At 39.3% G+C, this 22273-nt stretch overlaps 1 protein-coding gene across 1 annotated transcript in view; it reads left to right on the top strand.

The window, feature by feature from the left end:
• The window catches only part of AFF3 (ALF transcription elongation factor 3), a 451465-nt gene that overhangs the window by 326287 nt on the left and 102905 nt on the right, over nt 1–22273 (top strand). Inside the window, exon 10 of the mRNA XM_040453633.1 lies at nt 1111–1162. Coding sequence (XP_040309567.1) covers nt 1111–1162 — 52 coding nt within the window. The remainder of the gene's footprint in view (nt 1–1110; nt 1163–22273) is intronic.

Below are 22273 nucleotides of genomic sequence, written 5' to 3'. Positions count from 1 at the left end.
AAGTGATTTTCTCCAAACACATGGCCGGTTGGGACAAAACTAGGTCCACGCACTGCCCCAGCAAATCTTTACCCCAAGTTCACCCCAAAGGTCACTGAAATTACTTACAAAAAATATTCAGAGGAATATACTGATGATGGGCCCACAATTGGCCTTTAAAGAAATGAGGCACATTTTAGGGTAGAGTCTTTGGAAGGTGACTTCAAGGAGAACAATGAGGCCTGTCAAGTATATGGGTTCAGTGGCCTTCAGACTGATTCCTGGAGCCCCAGGATCTATCACAAATGGACCCTTCCCCACCCCCCACAGAACAGCTCTGCTTTCATTTGTGTTATAGAATGTCCTTCTGAGATTTCTTTTGAAATGAATTAATCTGAAAACTATTATTCTATAAACAGTTCAGCAATGGTACTAAGAATACAATTTTATCATCATCAGAAATAATAGGGTTTGATTTTTTTTGTTTGTATGTTTTTACTTTTAACTCTTACAGACCCAAAAGTATACTTCCCCACTGCCTCCGCCATGGCAAATCTGAGACACCAGGGAGCACTGGGGAGTTAGTTGCCTTCACAGAGGCTTTTCTAGAAAGTTCTCTCCTGTTGAGTTTTCCTCATCCGGCAGGATCTTCAGGCAGATGTCTTCTCCAGATCCTTGGCCGGTGGAAGATCTAAGCAGCCAATGCTCACAGCTCTAGTTTGTTGTGTTATTGCTGTCGGAAGAGTTCTACTTGCTCTCTCATTGTTTACCTTGAATAGTAAATGGAGACATAGCATAGCACCTGTCACATGGTAAACACTGAACAAATACTATGGAATTAAAACTTCACAACCAAAAGGTGTATTTGATTCTGTTTGTTTAAAACCTCATATTCTTGAAACAACCCATCTTACCCTATTAAGGACTGTTAAGAGGGTTAATTTTCATGATGGGGCAGTTTGTTATTTTCTAAGTACATCAGAAGAAAAAGCTTAAAAAAAAGGGTTGTTTTTTTTTTTTAATTAATCAGGAAACAGACTTATGGTTAAATCATTACTCTAATAAAGATATTTTGGTACTGAATTATTTTGAATTTGCTAAGTATCTATACCTCTTTGTTCCTTTTTTCAGAATGCTAGAAGATGACCTTAAGCTAAGTAGTGATGAAGAGGAGAATGAACAGGTAAGATTTTCTTTTATGTTACTGTCTTTTGAATGTGACACAGCATTGCTAACTCGGTGGGTATTAACTGAGTCATACACACTCTAAATTGTGGTGCTCAAGGATGGTGGGTGCCTTCTGATAATTATGAGCTTCCATGCCATTGGGCCAGTCCATTCAACTATCTTAGCCTCAATTTCCCTTAAAACTGTGATACTGTGATTTTTATGTCATTGAAACCAACAATGGGTACTTACGATGAAGCTAACTAGCATTAGACTTCAGTATAAAATAGGCCCTTTTGTCATTTTCTTTTTCATTTATTTTTTTGGCAAAGCTAACAGGTCTTCTAGAGATCAAGCGTGTGACCTAACCTCATCAGCATGCAATAGGCAAGCTGTAATATTAAATATTGAGAAACCTTATACAGATATTATGAACATTGAGAAGAAGCAAATGTGGAGGTGAACTTCAATGATGAATAAAAAATAATCATGCTCTGAATAGGCTGTTTGTCTTAGATGATAAATGTGCTTAAAATGTTCTTCCCTGGTGTTGATTTACCAGCTCGAGACATCAGTCAGGGGTTTATAAATACTCTTCTGATCAGTCAGTTAAGGTGGAAAAATATCCACGTAACATTCACTACTTTCACTTCTGCGTTTCAGGAAATGTTTGTATTTTTTAAAGTAAGCTTTAAAACACAAAAGATAGATTTTCCTACACTTCTGTTTCCTTCTTATTATCCATGTGGTATTTTGTTAAATTTGGACAAATGTGGTAGGTATAAAAACAATCCAGAGAGTTTTTTTCAGAGGTTATTTTTACATGTGATTTAAGACTGGGTGCAATTGATCTTGAAATAGTGAATTTTTATGAAGGTGTCATGGTGTGCTATACGGGTGATTCAGCTGTCTAACCATGCAAATGGAAATAATGTACAAAGAGAGTGTGCAGAGGTGAAATAAAATTCAAAAGAACATTTCCAGGAAGAGCATCTAAGCAGAATGTGGCTGTGAGGTCACAGAGTTTGCTCACCTTGAAGAAGAAAGTGAGGCACCAAAGAGGGGCCTGGGTGTGAAGTAGAACTTGAATTGAAACTAGAGTGGCAAGTGGAGAAAACCCCAAGTGAAGGAAGGTTAATTGAGCAAGGTGAGCTGCTAGTGTTTGGGTTTTGTAGACAGTGACTACCTTGTTTCTAGTGTGCATACCAGGAGAGTCAGGTATCTGTAACGTGGCAATCTTGGCAGAACTGAGAATGACTTCACTCCTAATTTTGGTTCCTCATCTATGTGACTATTACCTAATGATTTCATCTTATCATGTTTTTTTTTCCCAGCGAGAGTTTCAGATAGGTACATTGTGGATTAAGTAATATCAGATGTGTAGATTATGTATACTTTATATTAGAAAGGGATTCACAGAGTATTGCATTCAGCAAGCTTTCTTAATTTGGAAAGAATTTTCCAGAGTTATTTCCAGGAAATATTTCCACTGGAAACTCGATTTTAAAAAAATTATTTATCAAGGATATACCAGACACATTCTGTAAGGCAGTAGAAAGTTTTCATTGAATCATTTTGCTTTATTAGCTACTCCTTTCTAATCTGTAGCCATTGATAGTATTATATTGTGAATATATAGGTTAGATCATTTATTCTTATATTTGGTGCCTGTGTGTGTACACTTTTTCTCGTTTGCAGTGAAAACGGCTGGCAGAATGAATGATTTTTATACAGTAGTGTAATTAAGACTCCAGACAGCAGTTTTGTATGTGGTAGTTTAAGTGATTGCTCTAACACTAATTATATTAAGTTATCTTGCTTTGGCCTATAATTATAGCCTGCCCTAATCACAAAATCATAATTTCCATGCTTTAGAGAAGACTAATGATATGGTATTATTTTCCTCCAAGACCAAAATATGATTGTGCCCCTAAAGACTAGAGCCTGTGCACACATGCAACACGCATACACACACTGCATTTCTCTGGCATTGGGAGATAATTAAACATTTAACATAAATGCTCTTGTGAGATGTAATCAGAGTTTGTCCCTTAACCCAAAATCTTTCAAAAATGTATGGTACATTTCCCTGCCTCAATAAATGCAGTATACTAACCTCCTTAGCCTTCTCTTACATGATATCTGCTTGTCCTTGTGAATATTGGTCACTTGCTGTGACAAAGAGATACCCACAAGACCTTCAACTTGCAATGCCGGTTTACCCTTCCTAAAGTCACCTCAGACTCACATGCATTTGAGTACTCTATCTAATGCTTCCTTTATCCTCATTGCCTCTGTGTTCTCAAAAATGAAGACACAGGCTAGTTTAGTGAGTAAGCCCGGACTGAGCAGCCCTGCTCCCTGGGTTCAAATCTCTGCTAGTGATTCAGTAGCTTTGCAGCCTCAGCCCAGCCCCTAAACTGTTCTCTGCTCCAGGGTCACCATTTGTAAAGTGGGAATTAGTGTTAGATCCCCAAAGCCTGCCGCTTCCTCAGGACTTGTGCTCTACCTGTTATCTTCACATCACCAGATCCACTAAGCTTTTGGTGTTTTGCATTTTAGTCAACTTACAATTGAATATACCATACATAGAGAAAAGTACACATAATCTAAGAATACAATGTGATGAATATTCATAAACCACACAAACCCATGTATTCAGCACCCAGATCAAGATACAGACATGACCAGCCTCTCAGGTCTCCCATGTCCCTGTCCAGTCACCACCCTCCAGAAGAATAAGCACTCCTCTGTTTTTCTAATACCCAGAGGGTAATTTTGCTTCATTTTGAAATTTATATCAACGGAAACCTACAGATTCGTTGTATCCGTTGTATCCGTTGTAACAACGGAATCTGTTGTTTCTAGCTTCTTTCACTCAGCATTATGTTTGTGAGACTCATCCATGTTGCGTGTACTTGAAATTTGTTCATTTTCATTACTCATATTTCTTCATTTGCATATAGCCTAATTTACTTACCCATTCTACTACTGATGGGCATGAAGATATTTGAGGCTATTAAAATAGTGCTGTTGTTAACATTCTTGTACGGGTCTTTTGGTGAGCATATAGGAACATTTTTGTTAGGTCTACACCCAAGAGTAGAAATGCAGGGCCATGCCGTATGTGCGTGCACAAGATGAATTATATCATCCCAAACCATCTTCCAAAGTGGTTTCACCAGTTGGCATTCCCATGAGGAGTATAAGAGAATTGCAGTTGCTCCTCATCCTCACCACGTTTCTCTTTCAGGGTCATGAGCAGTGTTCTGAAGGTGTCTATTTTTGTATTGTCTTTGTCTGGTTTTGAAATAAGGACAGTACTGACTTATAAAATGAATTGAATAGTGTTCCCTGTACTTGTTTTTTTTTTTTTCCTGAAGAAATTATATAAAAGTAATGCTAATTTTTCTTTAAATGTTTGTCAGATTTCTCCAGTGAAACCACATGGGCCTGGAGATTTTTAACAGTTAAAAATTCTGTTTTCTGAATAGTTAAAGAGCTATTTGGACTACTTCACATTGGGTAGGTTATGGCACTATGTGCTCTTTAAGTAATTGGTTTATCATGTCATTTAAGTTGTCACATTTACATGTAAAAAGTTCTTTTATTGTCCCTTTAATGTCTGGGTCTATAGTGATATCCCATTTTATTCTTGATACTTATCTTATTTTTGTCTTTGTCAGTCTTGCTAGAAGTTTTTCAATGTCATTGATCTTTTCAAAAAAAAGTTTTTCATTTTATTGATATTTGCTGTCAACTTTACTGTTTTCAGTTTCATTGATATCTTGTCTTCATTATTTCCCTCCTTCTGTTGTTTTGAGTTCATTGTGCTCTTCTTTTTCTAGTTTCTTGAGGGAGCTTAGATTACTGATTTGAGACTTCCTCGTTTATAATATGAGAATTTAACACTATACATTTCCCTCTCAGCACGTTGTTGCTGCATCCCACAGATTTTGATATGTTGTATTTTCATTGTGGCTTCTTTCACTCAGCATTATGTTTGTGAGACTCAACCATGTTGCATGTAATTGAACACTTCAGTTCAGTGAGACTTCCCCTTTGATGCATGAATTGTTTAGAAGTGGGTTGTTTTCATTTCCAAATGTTTGGAGATTTCTTGTAGTCTTACTTTTATTGATTTCTAGTTTGGTTCCACTGTGGTCAAAGAACACATTTGCTATGATTTCAGTTCTTGTGAATTTACTGAGTATTTTCTATGGCCCAAGATATGGTCTGCATTGGTATATGTTTTATGGGCACTTGAAAGAATGTGTATGCTGCTGCTGTTGGGTGGAATGTTCTATAAATGTCAGTTAGATCCTGTTCGTTGATGCTGTTGTGGAGTTCTTCTAGATCCTTGCTGACTTTCTCTCTAGTTGCTTTATCAGTTGTTGGGAGAGGAGTGTTGACATCTCCAACTATAATTGTGGATTTGTCTATTGCCCCTTCCCATTCTATCAGTTTTTGCTTCACATATTTTACAGCTCTGTTATTTGGTTCATAACATTTAGGATTGCTATGTCTTCTTCGTAGATTGACCTCTTATCATTAGGTAATGTTCCACTCTCTCTAGTAATTTTCTTTTCTTTGCTCGGAAGTCTGCTTTATCTGACACTGATATAGCCACTGCTGCATTCTTTTGATTAATGTTTGCATAATATAACTTTTTCCATTCTTTTACCTTCAACCCACCTATGTTGTTGTATTTGAAGTGAGTTTCTTACAGTGTATTATTGTCATATCTTTTATTTTGCCAATCTCTGTCTTTTAATTGATGTATTTAGAACATTTGCATTACTGGTATATTATGGCTTAAGTCTATTGCTTTATTTTTTCCTTTTCTGTCACTTTCCTTTTATTTCTGTTTTCATCTTTCCATTTTCTTTTTACTGACTTCCTATAGGTTTCTTGAACATTCTCCAGAATTCTGTCTTTATTTATCTATAGTATTTTTAGTGTATCTCTTTGTATTGCTTTTTTAGTGGCTCTTCTAGGGATTATATTTTGTGTGTGTGTGTGTGTGTGTGTGTGTGTGTGTATGTGTGTGTGTATAACTTATTAACAGTTCATTGGTGATAGCATTTTAGAGGTTTTCTCCCTTAATATCCTCCATCACAGAACTGATAATATGTTGGATATATGTTGGATAATATGTGGCTAATAAAGAATTTCATTTTCTATATTCCTGATAGGCCTTGGGGCCTTCTTCTTTTGACTCCTTTCTGCACCACCTCTGCACCAGAACTACACAACTTGGTCACAGTGACCTCCACAGAACCAAACATACTGGGCTCTGTTCAGTGTCTTGTCTTACCAGAAGACTTACCACATTGAAAACTATTGATAACCCCACTTTTCTTGAGGTGTCAAATACTAAACTCCTGGTTTGTTTCCTGCCCTTTTGACTGTTTTTCCTTAGGCTCCTTTGCTGACTGCTCCTCCTCTGCCCAATTTTAAATAGTAGAATCTTTCAGCCTTTATTCATGATTTCTGTTCTCTACTTCCTTTCTTTCTCTGTCTCTCTGGATGATCTCATCCATTCCCATGACCTTCATTTTTTATATGCTTACAATTTCTAAAGTTATATCCTTACCTCAGACCCTCTTCTAACCTGTAGACCTACTTGACTTTTCCACTCGGATGTCTCACAAGCATTTTAAATTCAATTTGTGCCCAACTGGACTTCTGGTCTTTGCCATCCCTTATCCACCCACACACAAATATATTCTTCTTGTGATTATTTCCATTTCTAAAAGCGGCCTTGCCATACACCCAGTTATTCAAGTCTAGAAACACCAGGTTCATCCTCGACAACTCCCTGTTCCTCACTTAGATGTTAATTTTGTCTCTAAGGCCTATAAATTCAACCTCCAAAATTAAATATTAGTCTTTCCACCTCCTTCCATCCTGGCTAGTCTAAACCAATCAAGTAGACACTAGCCTATTTATATTCTTCCCTTTCTATAGTACAACCTCCTCACAGCAATCTTTGAAAAATATAAATCAGATCAACTCATTACCTGCTCTAAAGTCTTAAATACGTTTCCCATTTCACTTGAGATAAAATCCAGAGCCCATGGCATGACTAACACTACCCTACACAGTGTGGTTCACCCCTCTTCTTTCCCTTCACTTCACACTGTTCTCATTCATGGCACGTTAACTACATGAGCCTGCTTTCATCTCCTCCAACAAGCCACGCTCACCTGCCTCAGGGCCTCCAGAGGCCTCTCCTCCCTCATTTTTTTTTTTTATCTGATGAACTGCAACATAACTTTCACTTTCTCAGGGGCCTCCCCATTATCTAAATTGGACCACCCTCCCCCTCCCCAGTTAGTCCTTCTCACAATCATCCTAACCTTTTTTCTTAGGTCTCATCATAATTTTACTTATGTTTTATCTTACTTTTTAAAGTATATGTCTCGGGGCACCTGAGTGGCTCAGGTTAAGCATCCGACTTCAGCTCAGGTCATGATCTTACGGTTTGTGAGTTCAAAGCTCATGTCAGGCTCTGTGGTGACAGCTCAGAACCTGGAACCTGCTTCAGATTCTGTTTGTGTCTTTCTCTGTGCCCCTCCCCCTGCTCATGCTCTGTCTCTCTCTCTTTCTCAATAAATAAATAAATAAATAAATAAATAAATAAATAAATAGTTTTCAAAAAGAATTTAAAATATCTATCTCTACCAATTAGACTGGAAGTTTCCTGGGGGCAGGGACTGTTCTGGCACAGCAGAGGTGCTAAATACTTGCTGAATGACTACATGAATAAATGTACAATGTTGAGTTGAATTGAAAGTATTTCCTGCTCTTTGTTGTCCCGTATCAGAGATAACTTTTGCTCTACCTTTATTTCATGTATTGAACACTATGATTTTTCAAATTAGTTCTATGCAAAATCAAAGGTATTGACATAAAAGAACAAAAACATAAGACCCAAGATCATAAGGTGGCTGTAGATTATTGCAAAAACAATCTACCTATTTAGGAGGAAAGGTCCATCCAGTCTCCATGGAAATATCTATAGCCACTTCTTAAATGTACTTACTACCAAGCCATATTGAAGTTACAAATTTTCAGAATCTGTCTCTGCAGCAAGGGTTTCTTTGATATCTTCTATGCTTTTTTGAAGCCCGGCTAGTATTCTTATGACTTGTTCAGATATATTGCTTATATATGTTTTGAGAAAATCCATGGCTATGGTTGGTTTCTTCTTGATCTTTCTTTTAGGGAGAATTTCTCCATCTTGTCATGTTGTCTAGGTTTTTTTTGCGTGTTAAGAAAGCTTGTTATTCTTCCTGCTCCTGAGAGAATGCTATATTAAGAAGAGGTCAAGGCACCCGGGTGGCTCAGTCAGTTAAGCGTCCAGCTCTTGATCTCAGCTCAGGTCCTGATCTCAGGGTCATGAGTTCAAGCCCGGGCTGTGAGCATGAAGAATGCCATGTTCTCTCCCTCAAATTATGCAGATTGTTCTCTTAATCCTCAGATCAATTTCCTAGGTGTTCAAAATGATTGGATGTTGATATAGCTGTGTTGGAGGGACCCAGCAAGCCCAGGTTCCCCTTACTTATTCCTATATCTTAACTCCAATCCAAAATTTATCTCAAACAGAATCCTCTGAAACCAAAAGAATGGGTTTCTCTTATAGCCTTCCCTTTCAGGGATAGCAGAATTTTGACTGTAACCTCTAGAGCGGAGATTGTGACAGAGTTTACCTAGAAAATTTGGAGATATAATTAAAATAGAAGCATAGTTTCATGTTTGCTCCTATAATTTTCATACTTGATAAGGTTTGAACTGGGACTAAGACAAATGATATGAGAATCAGTTTTCTTGCTTGTCTGGACAAGTGAAAGATACTGATACATGTAGGAATTTGTTTGATCCCCTTTTCTGTAACTCTTGGTTTTAAAATTCCAAAGGCCAATGTTTTCATGTAAGAATACAAAGAAATTAGAAGATTTAAGACAAAATTATTCCTGAAGTCACTAAATACTGAAGGAATTTTTTTAATAGACTTGGAGAGATTAATTATATTCCATATCTCCCAATTTGGCAAAAAGCGGAGCTGTGCCTCTCAAGTTAAGGTAAGCTTGGGAAGCTGGACACGGCAAATATCTAGATGAAATTATTATAGCTAAGGCTTAAGAAGAGGAACATATGATTAAGACTCTCAGCAAGGAGCAGCCGAGAGAGTGTCAGTGGCAGACAGTGTTTCAGAGATGACAAATATATAAGCTTAGGGAAAGTAAAGAAGCAGGATCCAGATTGAATGGCTGCATATGTGCCTGCAGCTTCCAGTAATTACATTATCCACACGTATCAGGCAGCCTTTTCATTTTAATTATGTAACTGCATTTTTTTCTTTAAATGAGCATGGTTTATCCACTCAAACTGACAATTTTAATTTTACAGGCACTGATCATTGGATGTAATCTGTAGAGGGAAATTTTCCTAGTGGCATAATTTACTTCTTACAATGAAGAAAAGTTACCTTTTAATCCCCCAATCAATATTTGGAGAGCACAATTAATTTAATAGATATCTAGGTAGTTAACATAAATCTCCAAGTTAAAAAGCCAACTCTTTTTTTATTTTTAATGCATGGAGTACTAATCGTGTCTCTCAAAAAGAATCCCAGTCCTCTCGGAATAAGTCTAAAACCTCCTTGCATCAAGATGTCAAGATTATAGGTGAAATTGCTCTGTGCACCGAACTGCAGGTCTCATTGCTATTTGTTGCCTTTGGTTTCTTATGGGGAAGCACAGAAATATTCCTACTCAGTTCTCTGCTTTTTACTGTAGAGGCCACTGGGTAAAATAACTGACATCAGTTTGGGGTGTCATATTAAAAGCAGATTGCCAGTTGTAATGGGTGCTGTTCATTTTTTCCTTTGTTCCTTTTTCAATATGACAATTGCATAACAGAAAGCAGAGTTTTTGAAAAGAACCTCTGAAGCCATTGGCAGTGCATGTCTATCAGTGACCAAATGAATTAGCTAAATGATATGCAGACGTGGAATAAAAACATAGGAGGTTTGTGCAGCCCAGCACCACTTCCCTGGGTGCATTTTTCTTCTCAGGATCAGCTTAGTTGATGCTGGAGCTCCTGGCCTGTGAAAATTTATTACCCACAGAGTCGATCTGCATTCAGGCGGCCAAGTCTGAATAAATACAGTCATTGTGTTTGTCTGGGATTTGTGGCCAGAGTTCATCCAGTCAGCCTGACATTCACATCCCAGGAGATTCATAAAAGCCAACACCCTGGTATGTGCTCTTGAATCCTGCCAAACTTGTGTGGAATTATATAAACAGGAGTTGAAGCAGTAATCAGGACCAGGTTTGAGGGGCAAGGCTCCAAAATCAAGTTTCTCCTACATTAGAAATGAACTGTATTGTAGATATTATTTGCAGTCAAACAAGAGCTAAAAAATTTTTACATAAGAGTCATTCTGAGAATAATCTTGAATGCCTACTAAGCACCAAACATCGTGCAAGACACATTAGTAATATTCATTATGATAATTTAACCACAAAAATTTAAAGTAAATTTTAAATGCCAGGAAAAATTCTGCCCTCCGTGTACACACACATACACACACACACACAAAAGCATATATTACACTTAATAGCAAAACAGAAGAAAAGGAAGAATAGTTTGGTTTTTTTCTGTTTAGTCTTGCATTAATGCTATCCCTAAGCTAAATATCCAATTTAGTCATATTGATGAATTGGTATCTTTTTAATATAGAAACAGCAATAACTCACATGGATAACTACTTCCTGTCAGGTCTTTGTCATCTGTATTTGAAGTAATCATGTATTTGAAACTTCTGTCTTAGTCAGTGAAAACTCAAATGGTTGGCAGGAGGTTTTTATTGATATAATAGTCCTAAAACTTAGTTAAGTAATCATACTTTATAAATAAAATTTTATTGTCACCAGAAGCAAATGCAAAATTTCTTTAATATGGCCAATTTTATGGTATTTTTAAATCATGCCACTCTTCATAAACATTTGTGAAAATCATGAGCATAAGTAGAGATATCCAAAAATGTAATTGCTTTTGTTTCATGTTAATGAACAGTAGTTTCCAAAATTGAAATTATCAGCTGATTTAAATGTCACTGAGCACAGATGTACAAAGGCCCACAACCCTATCTCCTAAAATATTTTCTCAGACCTCATGTGGGGGACCCAACTGAGATTTATGTAGGTTTAGTTGTGCCCAACCAACCTGGACCATAAGATGTGACTAATTTCAGTTGGAAGGCCCTGAACAGAAATGCAATAAAGGAGAAAATTACATAAAAATGAAAAGGTGATCCATTAAATTTGGGCAAACATACTATTAACACAAAAATAGAGAATCATTGCTTTGTTAAGTTCAAGAATTCATAGAGGAGCTACATTTTTGAAACTAAGCCAAGTTTTGTTAATGGCGGATATCAGTACCAACAAAATAGACTCTCTATTTGGAGAACAGAAGAAAGGCCATGCATCACGACTTGATAGGCATGTTCTTCTCAAATACAGCTGCCGGCAGAGCTCCTGGTTGGCAGAGGAAGTGGAATTCTCCCTCCAGAGGATGCAGCTATTTAACTCAGAGGAATAGTCCTTTGTCCTGTGACTTTAATGGTTTTTATCTTAAATAGCTTCTTCAGAAGTATAACCATTCAAGAGTGGATGCTCCTTGGAGTATATGCTATCATTCATATCCAGGCTTGAGTAGTTTCATTTAGTAAAGGATTTACCTACAGTCATTCAGGTGTTTGGTCCAGATATGCACTTGGAAAGTTTTTTTTTGTTTGTATTTTTCCAAATCTTCTCCAAGTGGGGCTGGTTATCTCATAGCACAGCCTTTCTCAGGAGACTCTCTTAGCCTGTTGTTTCTACATGGAGCATAATCATTTGTGGTAATTCAGCGCCCCTTGGCACTTGCCAGTTCCATCCTGACCAGATCTGCAGCCAACAGGTTGTGCTGAGTGAAAGAAGACCATCTTTAAGAAGCAGACCAGACAGTTCCAGAAATGCCAGGCCACCAGACAGTCCTTTCCACACTAGAAAAGAGCAAGTTAGCCCAATGTCACTCTGGGGAGGTTAATTCATCGTGTCTCTGGGTACCACTTCTTTCAACTTGGACTTCATTCTTAAAGGTCCAAAGCAGTTCAAGGAAGAGTATGTTGTAAGATTACAACATGTTAGATATGAAAGCACTTTCACATATAAAGTCTAAAGCAGTGGTCTCTTGAGAGGTGAAAATCCTAATACTAATGGTAACACATTCAGAATCAATCTAGCTTTCTGATAAGTTAAAAAATTGGTTTACAAAGTGCCATTATAAGACTCTTTCTTAACCATTACAAACCTATTTTTAACCTTCAAATATTGCTATTTTGTCTCAGTGAAAAAGATGTTTAAGTGAAACATAAAGCCAGATTTAAGATTTTGGTTCTTGAAATACAGGTCGCATTTATAACAAAACCATCAAAACATTTATGTGACTCTCATTTTGTCTTTATACAATAACAAAGTAACATTTATACCTCACACAACTTAGTCCCCAGTTGCATTCATAATAATCAAACACCTAGCAAGGCCAGTGGAAAATGAATGGGTCTCCACTAAAGCATTGTGTTGAGGTAGCATAAGGATTTTGTTAAAATCTTTAAAAGGTATTTGGCAAACCCAACAAAGTAGGAAGTAACTAAACCCAGTATCCACTTACTGTACCAAAGGTGAGAGTTATTAACAGGCCATCACCATCTTTCGCCATGCTCATGGTCTGGCCTGCACTGAAATTGTCCTGTGAGATGAGTTCTAGGAACGTATAGATGACCAAAACTATGATAAGCAGGCCACAAAGCCATGGGAGAACGTGCAGGGCTTAGATTGCATCAACTCCATACTCCAAATTTAACTTTCCATTCCCAATAACCAGGCATTTAAATCCACATACTACCTGTAGAGTATCTCCAAGTTACTCAGATATGATGGTGATTCTTGTTTGTTTGCTTCCACTTTGAAATTGTAGATGCTGCTAGATAAGCACGTACACACACACACTCACTCACTCGCTCACTCACTCTCACCATTATGAGAATTGACAGCCACACTTGGATATTCCACCATCATCCTGCACACTGGTGGGGCTGCCCTGTTTGCCTAATGAATCCTCAGTGATCTCTGCACCTACCTAGACCTGACCCAGGCAGGCACTTCCTTTATATATGCAGTCCGTCATGGTGAGCTCTGGAGGTCAAAAGAATTCTTCTCCAGAAGTTTCTGGCAAACTCTGAGATAAACAATATGCTTCTATCTATAAACTTCTTGAGGAAAAGACTTCAGTCTCAGAAACCTAAAACCCTCCTATCTCCTTTGCAAGCACCTGTCTAAAAGATGACTCCTACACTTCCTCTTCGGTAGCATCCCCGCAGGAAGCTTGTCCCTGTGTGTGTTAGTGTCCACTCAGCACCCCACCAGTTCTCTTCACACTGATACTGGCATAATTCCAAACTCATCTGATCCCCTTCCCTTCACCCTCTGCCAGGAATAGTCTGCAGTGAGGCAGAAGCAGGACTGGGCTGCTCTGTGGTATTTCAGTGGCCTGGTTCCATTACTTACCACCTGTGACTGTGAGCAAGCCACCCTTACTGAACCCCTGTTTCAATATCTTAATGTAACTGGACAAAAATTCTGAAGTGGATTAATAGAAAACATTTTATATTAATATATGTATTACTATAAAGCTACTAAAGTACACATTTTCACGTCCTTCCCCACCTTCTGCCTCTTCTCTCCCTTCTCCCCAGGAACATTCTTTTTTTGCATTGCTGGAACTTTTTAAAATGTCTATTTAGTTATGAAAGAACAGGAGTACAGGAAGAGGCCAGAAAAATTGGTTTATATCAGAAAAGGCAGTTATAGAAGAATAGAGCCAGCAGATAGGAGGAAGAAGAGAGGAGAAGGTCTGGATTTTTAGAAGAGAGTGTGAGGAGGCAGGAAGGAGGCAGAGAGAGGAGAAGAGAGACAGGGTCACGGCCACACCGTGTGGGACCTAGAAAAGATGACTGATAAAGTGGAATGGGGTTTAGAGTGTGTTACAGTCTAGCTCCCCAGCCCTCTCTTGTCAAGAGACTTTGATATTTACCTTACTTTTCAAGGCTGTCATGGAATATTCGTGTTTCTTTCCAGTGAAACACCATTCTTCGACTGGCCCCAAGACTGGCCCTGATGTATTTGGGTTACATGTAAAATAGGGATAGATTCACATTGAATTGCTAATGGTAACTATCATCCCAGTGGAGAAATGGAGGTTGTTTTTTATTTTGTTTTTATTATTGTTGTTTGTTGTTTTGCTTGTTACATACATGTAATTTTTTCTCCACTGCACACATACCACTTAAAACAGTTGAAAATTATAATAAAAATTAGATGCCTGGAATTTAAACATACATCCTGATGTATGTATGGCATGCATACAATGAAGATGATATGTGAAATCTGAAGGTTTAGGGCTAGATATTACATGTTATTTGCATGAGTCTATCACCTCTCTCCCAAGGCAACTGAAACATTGTGAGAACACAGGTAACAAGAGAACCAAGCCCCAGTTAATGGGATTAATTAAATTTGTGATTCTTTAGAGGAGAAAGATTCTTTAGGAGGAGAAAATACTTATGTTTGAAACAGAAGGGTAGAGACTGATAACTTACCACGTCTCCAGCAGGGGTCACAAATGGTCCCTTATTTAGTACCTTGATAGAAACTTTTACTGAAAAACACCACAAGGAAAAAGATTAATTTCTTATAAGGAAAGTGTTTTGTTTCTAACAAAATAATAGCACAGCAAAGATTTGTCAGATCCTTTTATTGAAGAGGGTAATTGACAATTGAAGGATGGTGGCTGTTTAAAAGCAAAATACTGCCTTGTTCATTCCTTTAAAACAAAAACAAACAAAAAGGAACACTGAGTTTACAATTATACTAACAGAATCTTGAATAAATGTCAGAATCTGTGTTAAAGACTAAAGCTCAGTTGCCAATTTTGAGTCCTCATTCTCTGCACAAATGCTTCTGGAATGAGATGGAACTGAATGAAAGAGATGAAGACTAATCCCTCATCCCTTAGGCATTCAGGAGAGGTACCAGTATGCTTGGTCATCTGGTGACATTATATTTGCCAAGCATTTGTGTGCCCTGTGCTGTTGGTTAGACATTGTACCATGGTTGTTCAATAATGTAACTGGGGCTTACTTCCTGTCCTCAAGGAGCTAGTGTCTAGCCTCCCTAAGTCTGGCCCTTTATGGGGTAAGTGTCCAGCTGCCCCCGGTGGATGCAAGTACTTGCCATGGGACAGCAGTGCCACATCAGCTGAAGCGCAGGTTGTTCCTATGACCTCACTTGGGGCTGGGTATCAGTTCTGCAGCCGCCACCTTACCCCCAACATTGTGGTGAATGCTACTAGCCTCATGCATGGCCATGGGTCTTCCTACCATTATCCTTGCACTTCACACTGACCTCTTACCACTCCCACACCACACCTGTCCCACAGATCTCCTCCAGGAAGCCACTGACCCATAATGTTGCCCTTGTAGCAGTCAATATGGCACACTGTCTAGGGTGCCTTGTATCTTCCAGGCCCTCAGTGGAGCCACAACCCCTCTGGGAGGAGTCTGATGTCAGTCACTGTGAATGGGGGACAGCACCCATGGCATGTGCTCACATTGTCCCCACACCTTTCCCTTCTCTCTCCCAACTCCTAGCGGCTGCCCCAGAGTTTTCATTTGTGAAGGCAAAAGCCCCCAGGACAGAGAGGCAAAAGGGGCTGCAAGTGGATGTCACAAATTGTTCAGTTTATCTCCAGTGAGTTTATCTCCAGCATTATGTCCAGGAAATGCTCAGTGAAAACAAGCATGTCTCTCTTAATCCCTCTCAGAAGATTCAAATAGCCAAATCAGGACTGTCACTGACAATCTGACCTCAGACAAGTCCCCCAAATCAGTCAGTTGGTAACAGGATCCAAATTATGAGATAACGTTATACAGCCCAACTTCACTGATATCGTCAACCCTAATCAGCCTTTTCCATGGGATAGAGTAGATGCTCAATAAATGTTTGTTGTTGTCTTTATGGAATTTCCAGTAGACATAAATAAATCTAAGCAATCCCGTGTGGAGGGAAAAAACTAGTCAAGCCTTTCTTCCAAGAGGAAAGTATACCCTAATTTTTAAAGAAAGTGAAATAGAGAAAGAATATAAAGCTAAGAAACAAATGTATTTCAACAAGTCTCTTAGATTAGCGCTGTGGCAAATAGTGGCAATATGTCATCTCCAAAAGTTACCTACTCACCCCCTGCCTGTGAATCCCACAGCAAGTGTTGTCAGTTGCCGGGAAGCCCTTTCAGATGGAGGAGGAATGGACTAGGGTCTCCACCTTCAGTGATCCTCAAGAAGCTGGAGGAGCCAAGATGAGAATTCTCACAAAACAAATGGCAAACTCCCCCAGAAAGAAAAGAACCCAGTGCTAATCCATGTTCTGGGCTAGGAGTTCAGAGAGAGGAAGGTCAACAAAAGCATGAGTGGTCAAGGAGCACTTATAAAAAGGTTGAGCTAGACCTCAGATTAAAGGCAGAATCTAAATAGAGGAGCAGCTGGAAAGAGAATGGGAAAATGACAGAAGCATTGGCTTGATTTAAAGGAACAAGAATCCAAGTGATTTGTCTGCTACTGACCCCATTCTGCTGTCTGTTTTCTTTATTGACAAGTTCCTCAGCCCCTGAAATTCTGTCTTCTAATCCTGATCTCATTTATATTTGTGCAGACTCATGTTTATTAGAGCAGCCACACAGCCCAGTGTGCCCAGAAGAGCAGGGTTCTCTCCTGTTTCCCCTGCTCCTATCTGCAGAGCATCCCCTGTCATTCTCCAAAATGTTCTTATTTGGATCATAAATTACATTGTCATCCCTGACTCTGCCTGAGTCAAAGTCTACTGAACAAAACGCTTCCTAGACAGCATTTCTGAAAATACACAATGCTCATTATTACAGAGGGAAAACTGAAGAGAGTAAGACTTTCCTTTGTCTTGCATATATTACCAAATGGGTTGAAAGCAACAAAGAAGCTCACAACATAAAAAGTTAAGAGACTCATCAACTAGGACTCAAATGGAAAGTCAACAGTGTAAAAGTTAAGTTAATGAAACATAAAATGTGTTAAGAGATGTAGAAGGAAATTAAGCAGTGAAACAAATTCATAAATACAAGTCTCAACTTGAAGAAAAATGGCAAGAAAAAAGTAAGGCCTTACTAGACAGAATTCCCATAAAGATACATGAATCCAGTCTAAAGTTCACAGCATGCATCAGTAACAGCAAAACACAGATGAACTAAGATTATCTGCTATGGTATTTTTTCAAGTAGCTGAATGTGGATACAACATCCTAACACAGGTGAAGCACAGTGATTAAAATCACTGCTGCACAGGTACCTGCTTTATTGGCAGTATAATAAACCTGACACTGTTCATAGAAAAGATGGAGGTCACTCACATGTGGATGGGGAAATAAAGGTGTATTCTAACCAGTTGAATCCTCAACCTACTTCTCTTAGAAGGAGAGCAAATTGTAGACCAAAAAAATTCAGTCACATATCTCCTTTTGACTTATTTGCCAAAAAGCTATTGATATTTTATACTTTGTTGACATTTAAACAGCTTCAATCTCATGTATCCAGCTATCTACTCAGCCTCTCCACTGGAACATCCCAGAAGCACCTTGAATTTCACACACCCGAAATTAAAATCTACCTTTGCCCGTATACCTGCACCAGTGGTGCCCATCCTGATCAGTGGCTCCTCATGCTTACCAGGTGCTCAAGGCAGAAGCCTGGGACTCTTTCCTGATGTCCTCCCCACCCCCCCCCCACCAAGTCTGCCACATCCCACCCATCACAAGTTCCCTCAGCTCCGCCTCCAGAACATAACACAAACTCTCTCTCTCTCCATCTCCAGTGCTACCCTGCCCTTCTCCTGCCTCCGTTGTTGCAACAACCTCAAACATTGTCCCTTCCTGCTCAAATCCATTCACCGCACAGAAGCCAGAGTGATATCTGAAAAATGTCAGTTTTATTGCCTCACTCCCTGCTTTTTTTTTTTTTTCAATTATAGATTCACCAGAAGATGCAAAGAATGTACAAGCAGATCCCATATATCCTTCACCCATCTTCCAATAATGTAAATCCTTCAATGACCTCCTATTGCCCTATGGATAATATCCAAAATCCTTAATTTGACCTCCAAAGCCCTTGGGATTTGCCCCTGTCCCCACTTCTCACTGAGCTCCCCCATGGTGTCCTTCATATAGTTCTGCAACTGAGCAAGGCACTAGGCCAGCCTCAAGCCTTTGCTCCCAAACTGTCCTCCCTGCCAGGAGCCCTTCCTTCCCCACCCACTCCCATGTCTCTGGCTCAGTAACTTCTTTATCCGGCAAGCATCAGATTTTTTGTGCTTTACTTGGTTAGCAGGCCCTCCCTGACCATTCATTCCAAATGAGATCTTCATATTCTGTTTCATAGCACCTGTCCATTTCAGTCATAGCCCTTGTAATCTAGCATGTTTAAGTGTGTTTAATTTTTCATGTCTGACTCACGCTAGACCCTAACTACAATATGGTGAGGGTTTTGTCTGTTTTGCCTGTCACCTAAGCCGAGCCCAGTAACTGTACATCATAGGTACTTCAGACCAAATTACAGAGCTGTCCACGTGTTAGTTCTGCTTCTATCAAGTAAAAAAGAAATTGGATCATCCTGAGACCCTGCTGAATTTCAGCCTGTTCCTTTCATTCTCCTCCCTGCTTCAATATCCATAAACTTGTTCTATGCACAACCCAATTATAAGAAGGGCACTTAATTTCCTCTTTTGAGTTCCCTCAATAACAGATTTTGACTGGTAATTCATTTAGCATACATTGAAACCTGAATGTCTACTGATTATGTTCCAAAACACTGAACTTGCTGTAATAAAGACAGAGAAAAGATGTCATCTTTTGAGGAGAACCTGGAAAATTATTATTTCTGGTGGAAAGCTTGTTTTGTCTCATAGACTTATGCTTCAGAGTCATTTGTGAATGAGTAATGAACTCAGGAAAGATCAATGAAGTATTCTCTGAACCCTCTCAACCTATTTTGCTGAGAACAAAATAAGAGGAAAGTTACGAGAGGAGATGATGATTTAGGAAGAGAAATATATGGTCGCTGTAATGTACAACTCTTGAAAGAAGGAAATTGTCGGGCTCTGGGCTGATGGCTCAGAGCCTGGAGCCTGTTTCCGATTCTGTGTCTCCCTCTCTCTCTGCCCCTCCCCCGTTCACGCTCTGTCTCTCTCTGTCCCAAAAATAAATAAACGTTGAAAAAAAAATTTTTTTTTAAAAAAAAGAAAGAAGGAAATTGGGCAATTCATCTAGTTTACTATGAGTAGTTTTTCAGGCTTCAATCATGAGTCACCTAAGTAATTTTTTTTCTCTGCTCTTTAATTGCAATGTTTATTTATTTTATTATTTTCCAAGAGTGAAGTAAAACAGTATGCAAAAGCCAAACTACTTTTAAGAGAGGAGGCAGTAAAAAAAAATTTCTTGTGGTCTTTGCCTTGGTATATGACATACAATTTCAATCTAATGCCATAAAGCTATGATTTTCTCAAGGAATTATTTAAAATGTTTAAAATACTCTCATCTCTTTTCTTGATGGATGATGAGTCATCCTCTGTAAAGTTTTTAATGATGTAGAATAAACTGCAAATTAAATAGCATAATCAAAACCAGGCATTGAAAATAATGGGGCAGGCAATCAATGATGCTAAATACCGCAGTGTTAAGTGGGTGGTAACATGCATTGTGTGGACAGATTGGAGAGTGACGGTCACAGAAAGACACTGCTTAGTGACTTGGGATGACTGATGTCTAAGCCTTCATATGTCTGTGACATATGTCTAAACCTTTTGGCTCCACCATCACATCCATCTGGTAAAGGAAAGAAACCCCTGCTCCAAGCCGCCAATTCAGCTTCTGTTAGAGATCTCAGTCAACATCAGTCCTATGGACTTGCTCTCAATAGGTGCCAACCACCTGGGATGCATCACTCCAGTGATGGTTGAACAGCTGAGTTTCTCAGTTTTTGTGTTGCTTTTGCTTTTGCTCTCTAAATAACTTTCTTATAGGCTTCACATCAAAAAGCACTGTATTTCCCTACCACAAAAGTCAGTAGGAAGTATTTGGAGGCAGGAGAAAAAAGAATCAATACACTTTTTTAAACATTGACTGCCATGGCTAGGGGAAACTTCAGATGCCATGTTAGAGATTTCTGTTGAACTTTTGGTCACATCCCTTATGGTTTTTGTTATTCCAGGAAGAGTCAGTCTCCAGTGCCTCCTGCTGAGATGATGTTAAGAGACTGTACTAATAATGCATGCCATCTTTCCTTTGGGGAGTTCCAAATTCTTTTTGTGTATTTAGCCAGAGTCAAGAGTCGAGAGTTAAGTTCTTTTCAAGTACAGCTGCCAAAGGTGAAAGCCATCTTGATGAGTGATAAGAGAACCCTTTAGGAGACAAACGTGGGAACAGTGATGGCTGCCCATCACCTGCTGGGTGCTTTTTGTGGGCATGCTCCTGGGCTGGCCCTCTGGGAGAGCACCAAGAAAGGAGCATGAGAGAAGGAAATACCTGTCCTCTGAGGTATCAGAGGGGGCTTCTGGGCTCCAAGTCTTCCTCAGGCTTCTCACCTCTTTCCCCATGCCTCTTTCTACTCCCTCAGTTGTCCTCGCCAAGACAAGCTGTGCAGATATTCTTCTTTTCTCTCTTGACTGATTATGTGACACTGGAATGCCAGGACATTTGGGCCCTAATTTGCTGGAATCCAGGGGAGAAGGGGGAGGCAATAACCCCTTAGACTGTCCTCAGTAGCCTGGACAGTGACTGACTGGCTCCCTCATCATTCCCTTCAGAGAAGGAGAGGGCAGTTTGGAAACAGACATAGGTTGAGGGCCAGACTCAAGGTTGCCATATAAATGAATAGCAAAACCTCTCCCAGAATGTAAGACTTTCAATTCCCAGTTTCACAGACCTTAAGTTTTTTTTTTTTTTTCTTAAATCAATGTGGTTATGTCATTTGTGGGAATTATCTAAGTTCCTCTTACTCATTTATTTTCAGTTCCTTTTGCCAGGCCCAGAGGCTAATGTTCCCTGTGTCACTTATTTCAAATCTGACTTTCATTCCTACTTTGCTACAGTGTTTCTCTGTAGAGATACCCTTGTCATTTTAAGGGGACATTTCCTCACCGTATAAGTGAACTTCCTGATCTTTAAAAGGTTTTAGCATCCCCGACCCCAGGCACTAAATGCCTGTAGTAATCCCCCTCATGAATATAATACAAAGAAACTCCCCTGCTCAATTCCAGACACTTCTGGGGTTGGGAATAAGGGGTGTCCTGGTTGAGAACCACTGCTAGAGGCTTGGATAGGCCTTTGCTCTACCTCCTACTCCAGTATGACCAACACATCTTCTCCCTGCCCACATCCCTCCTTGTCTTTAAAGTTCTGCTCAAGGGCACCTGGGTGGCTCAGTCAGTTAAGCATCTGACTCTTGATTTTGGCTCAGCCGTGATCTCACAGTTCATGGGATCGAGCCCCACTTCAGACTTCCATGCTGACAGAGCGAGCCCGCTTGGATTCTCTATCTCCCTCTTTCTCTGTCCCTCCCCTGCTTGCTCTCTCTTGCTCTCTCTCTCTCTCCCTCTTTCTCTTTCTCTCTCTCTCTCTCTCAAAATAAATAAACTAAAAAAAATAAAGTTTGGAGCACCTGGGTGGTTCAGTCGGTTGAGCGTCTGACTTCGGCTCAGGTCATGATCTCACAGTTTGTGAGTTCAAGCCCCGCATCAGGCTCTGTGCTGACAACTCAGAGCCTAGAGCCTGCTTTGTATTCATTCTCTCTCTCTCTCTCTGTCTCTCTCTCTGTCTCTCTCTCTCTGCCCCTCCCCCACTAGTGCTCTGTCTGTCAAAAATAAATAAATGTAAAACAATTTTTTTAATAAATAAATAAAGTTCTGCTTAAATATCAGTGAAAAGGATTCCCTGATTGA

This window comes from Herpailurus yagouaroundi, unplaced genomic scaffold, assembly GCF_014898765.1.
Source record: "Herpailurus yagouaroundi ecotype Mexico unplaced genomic scaffold, PumYag 210, whole genome shotgun sequence".
Lineage (NCBI taxonomy): Eukaryota > Metazoa > Chordata > Mammalia > Carnivora > Felidae > Herpailurus > Herpailurus yagouaroundi.
The sequence above is the reverse complement of the archived record's forward strand: the minus strand, read 5'-3'. Positions and strand labels throughout refer to the sequence as shown.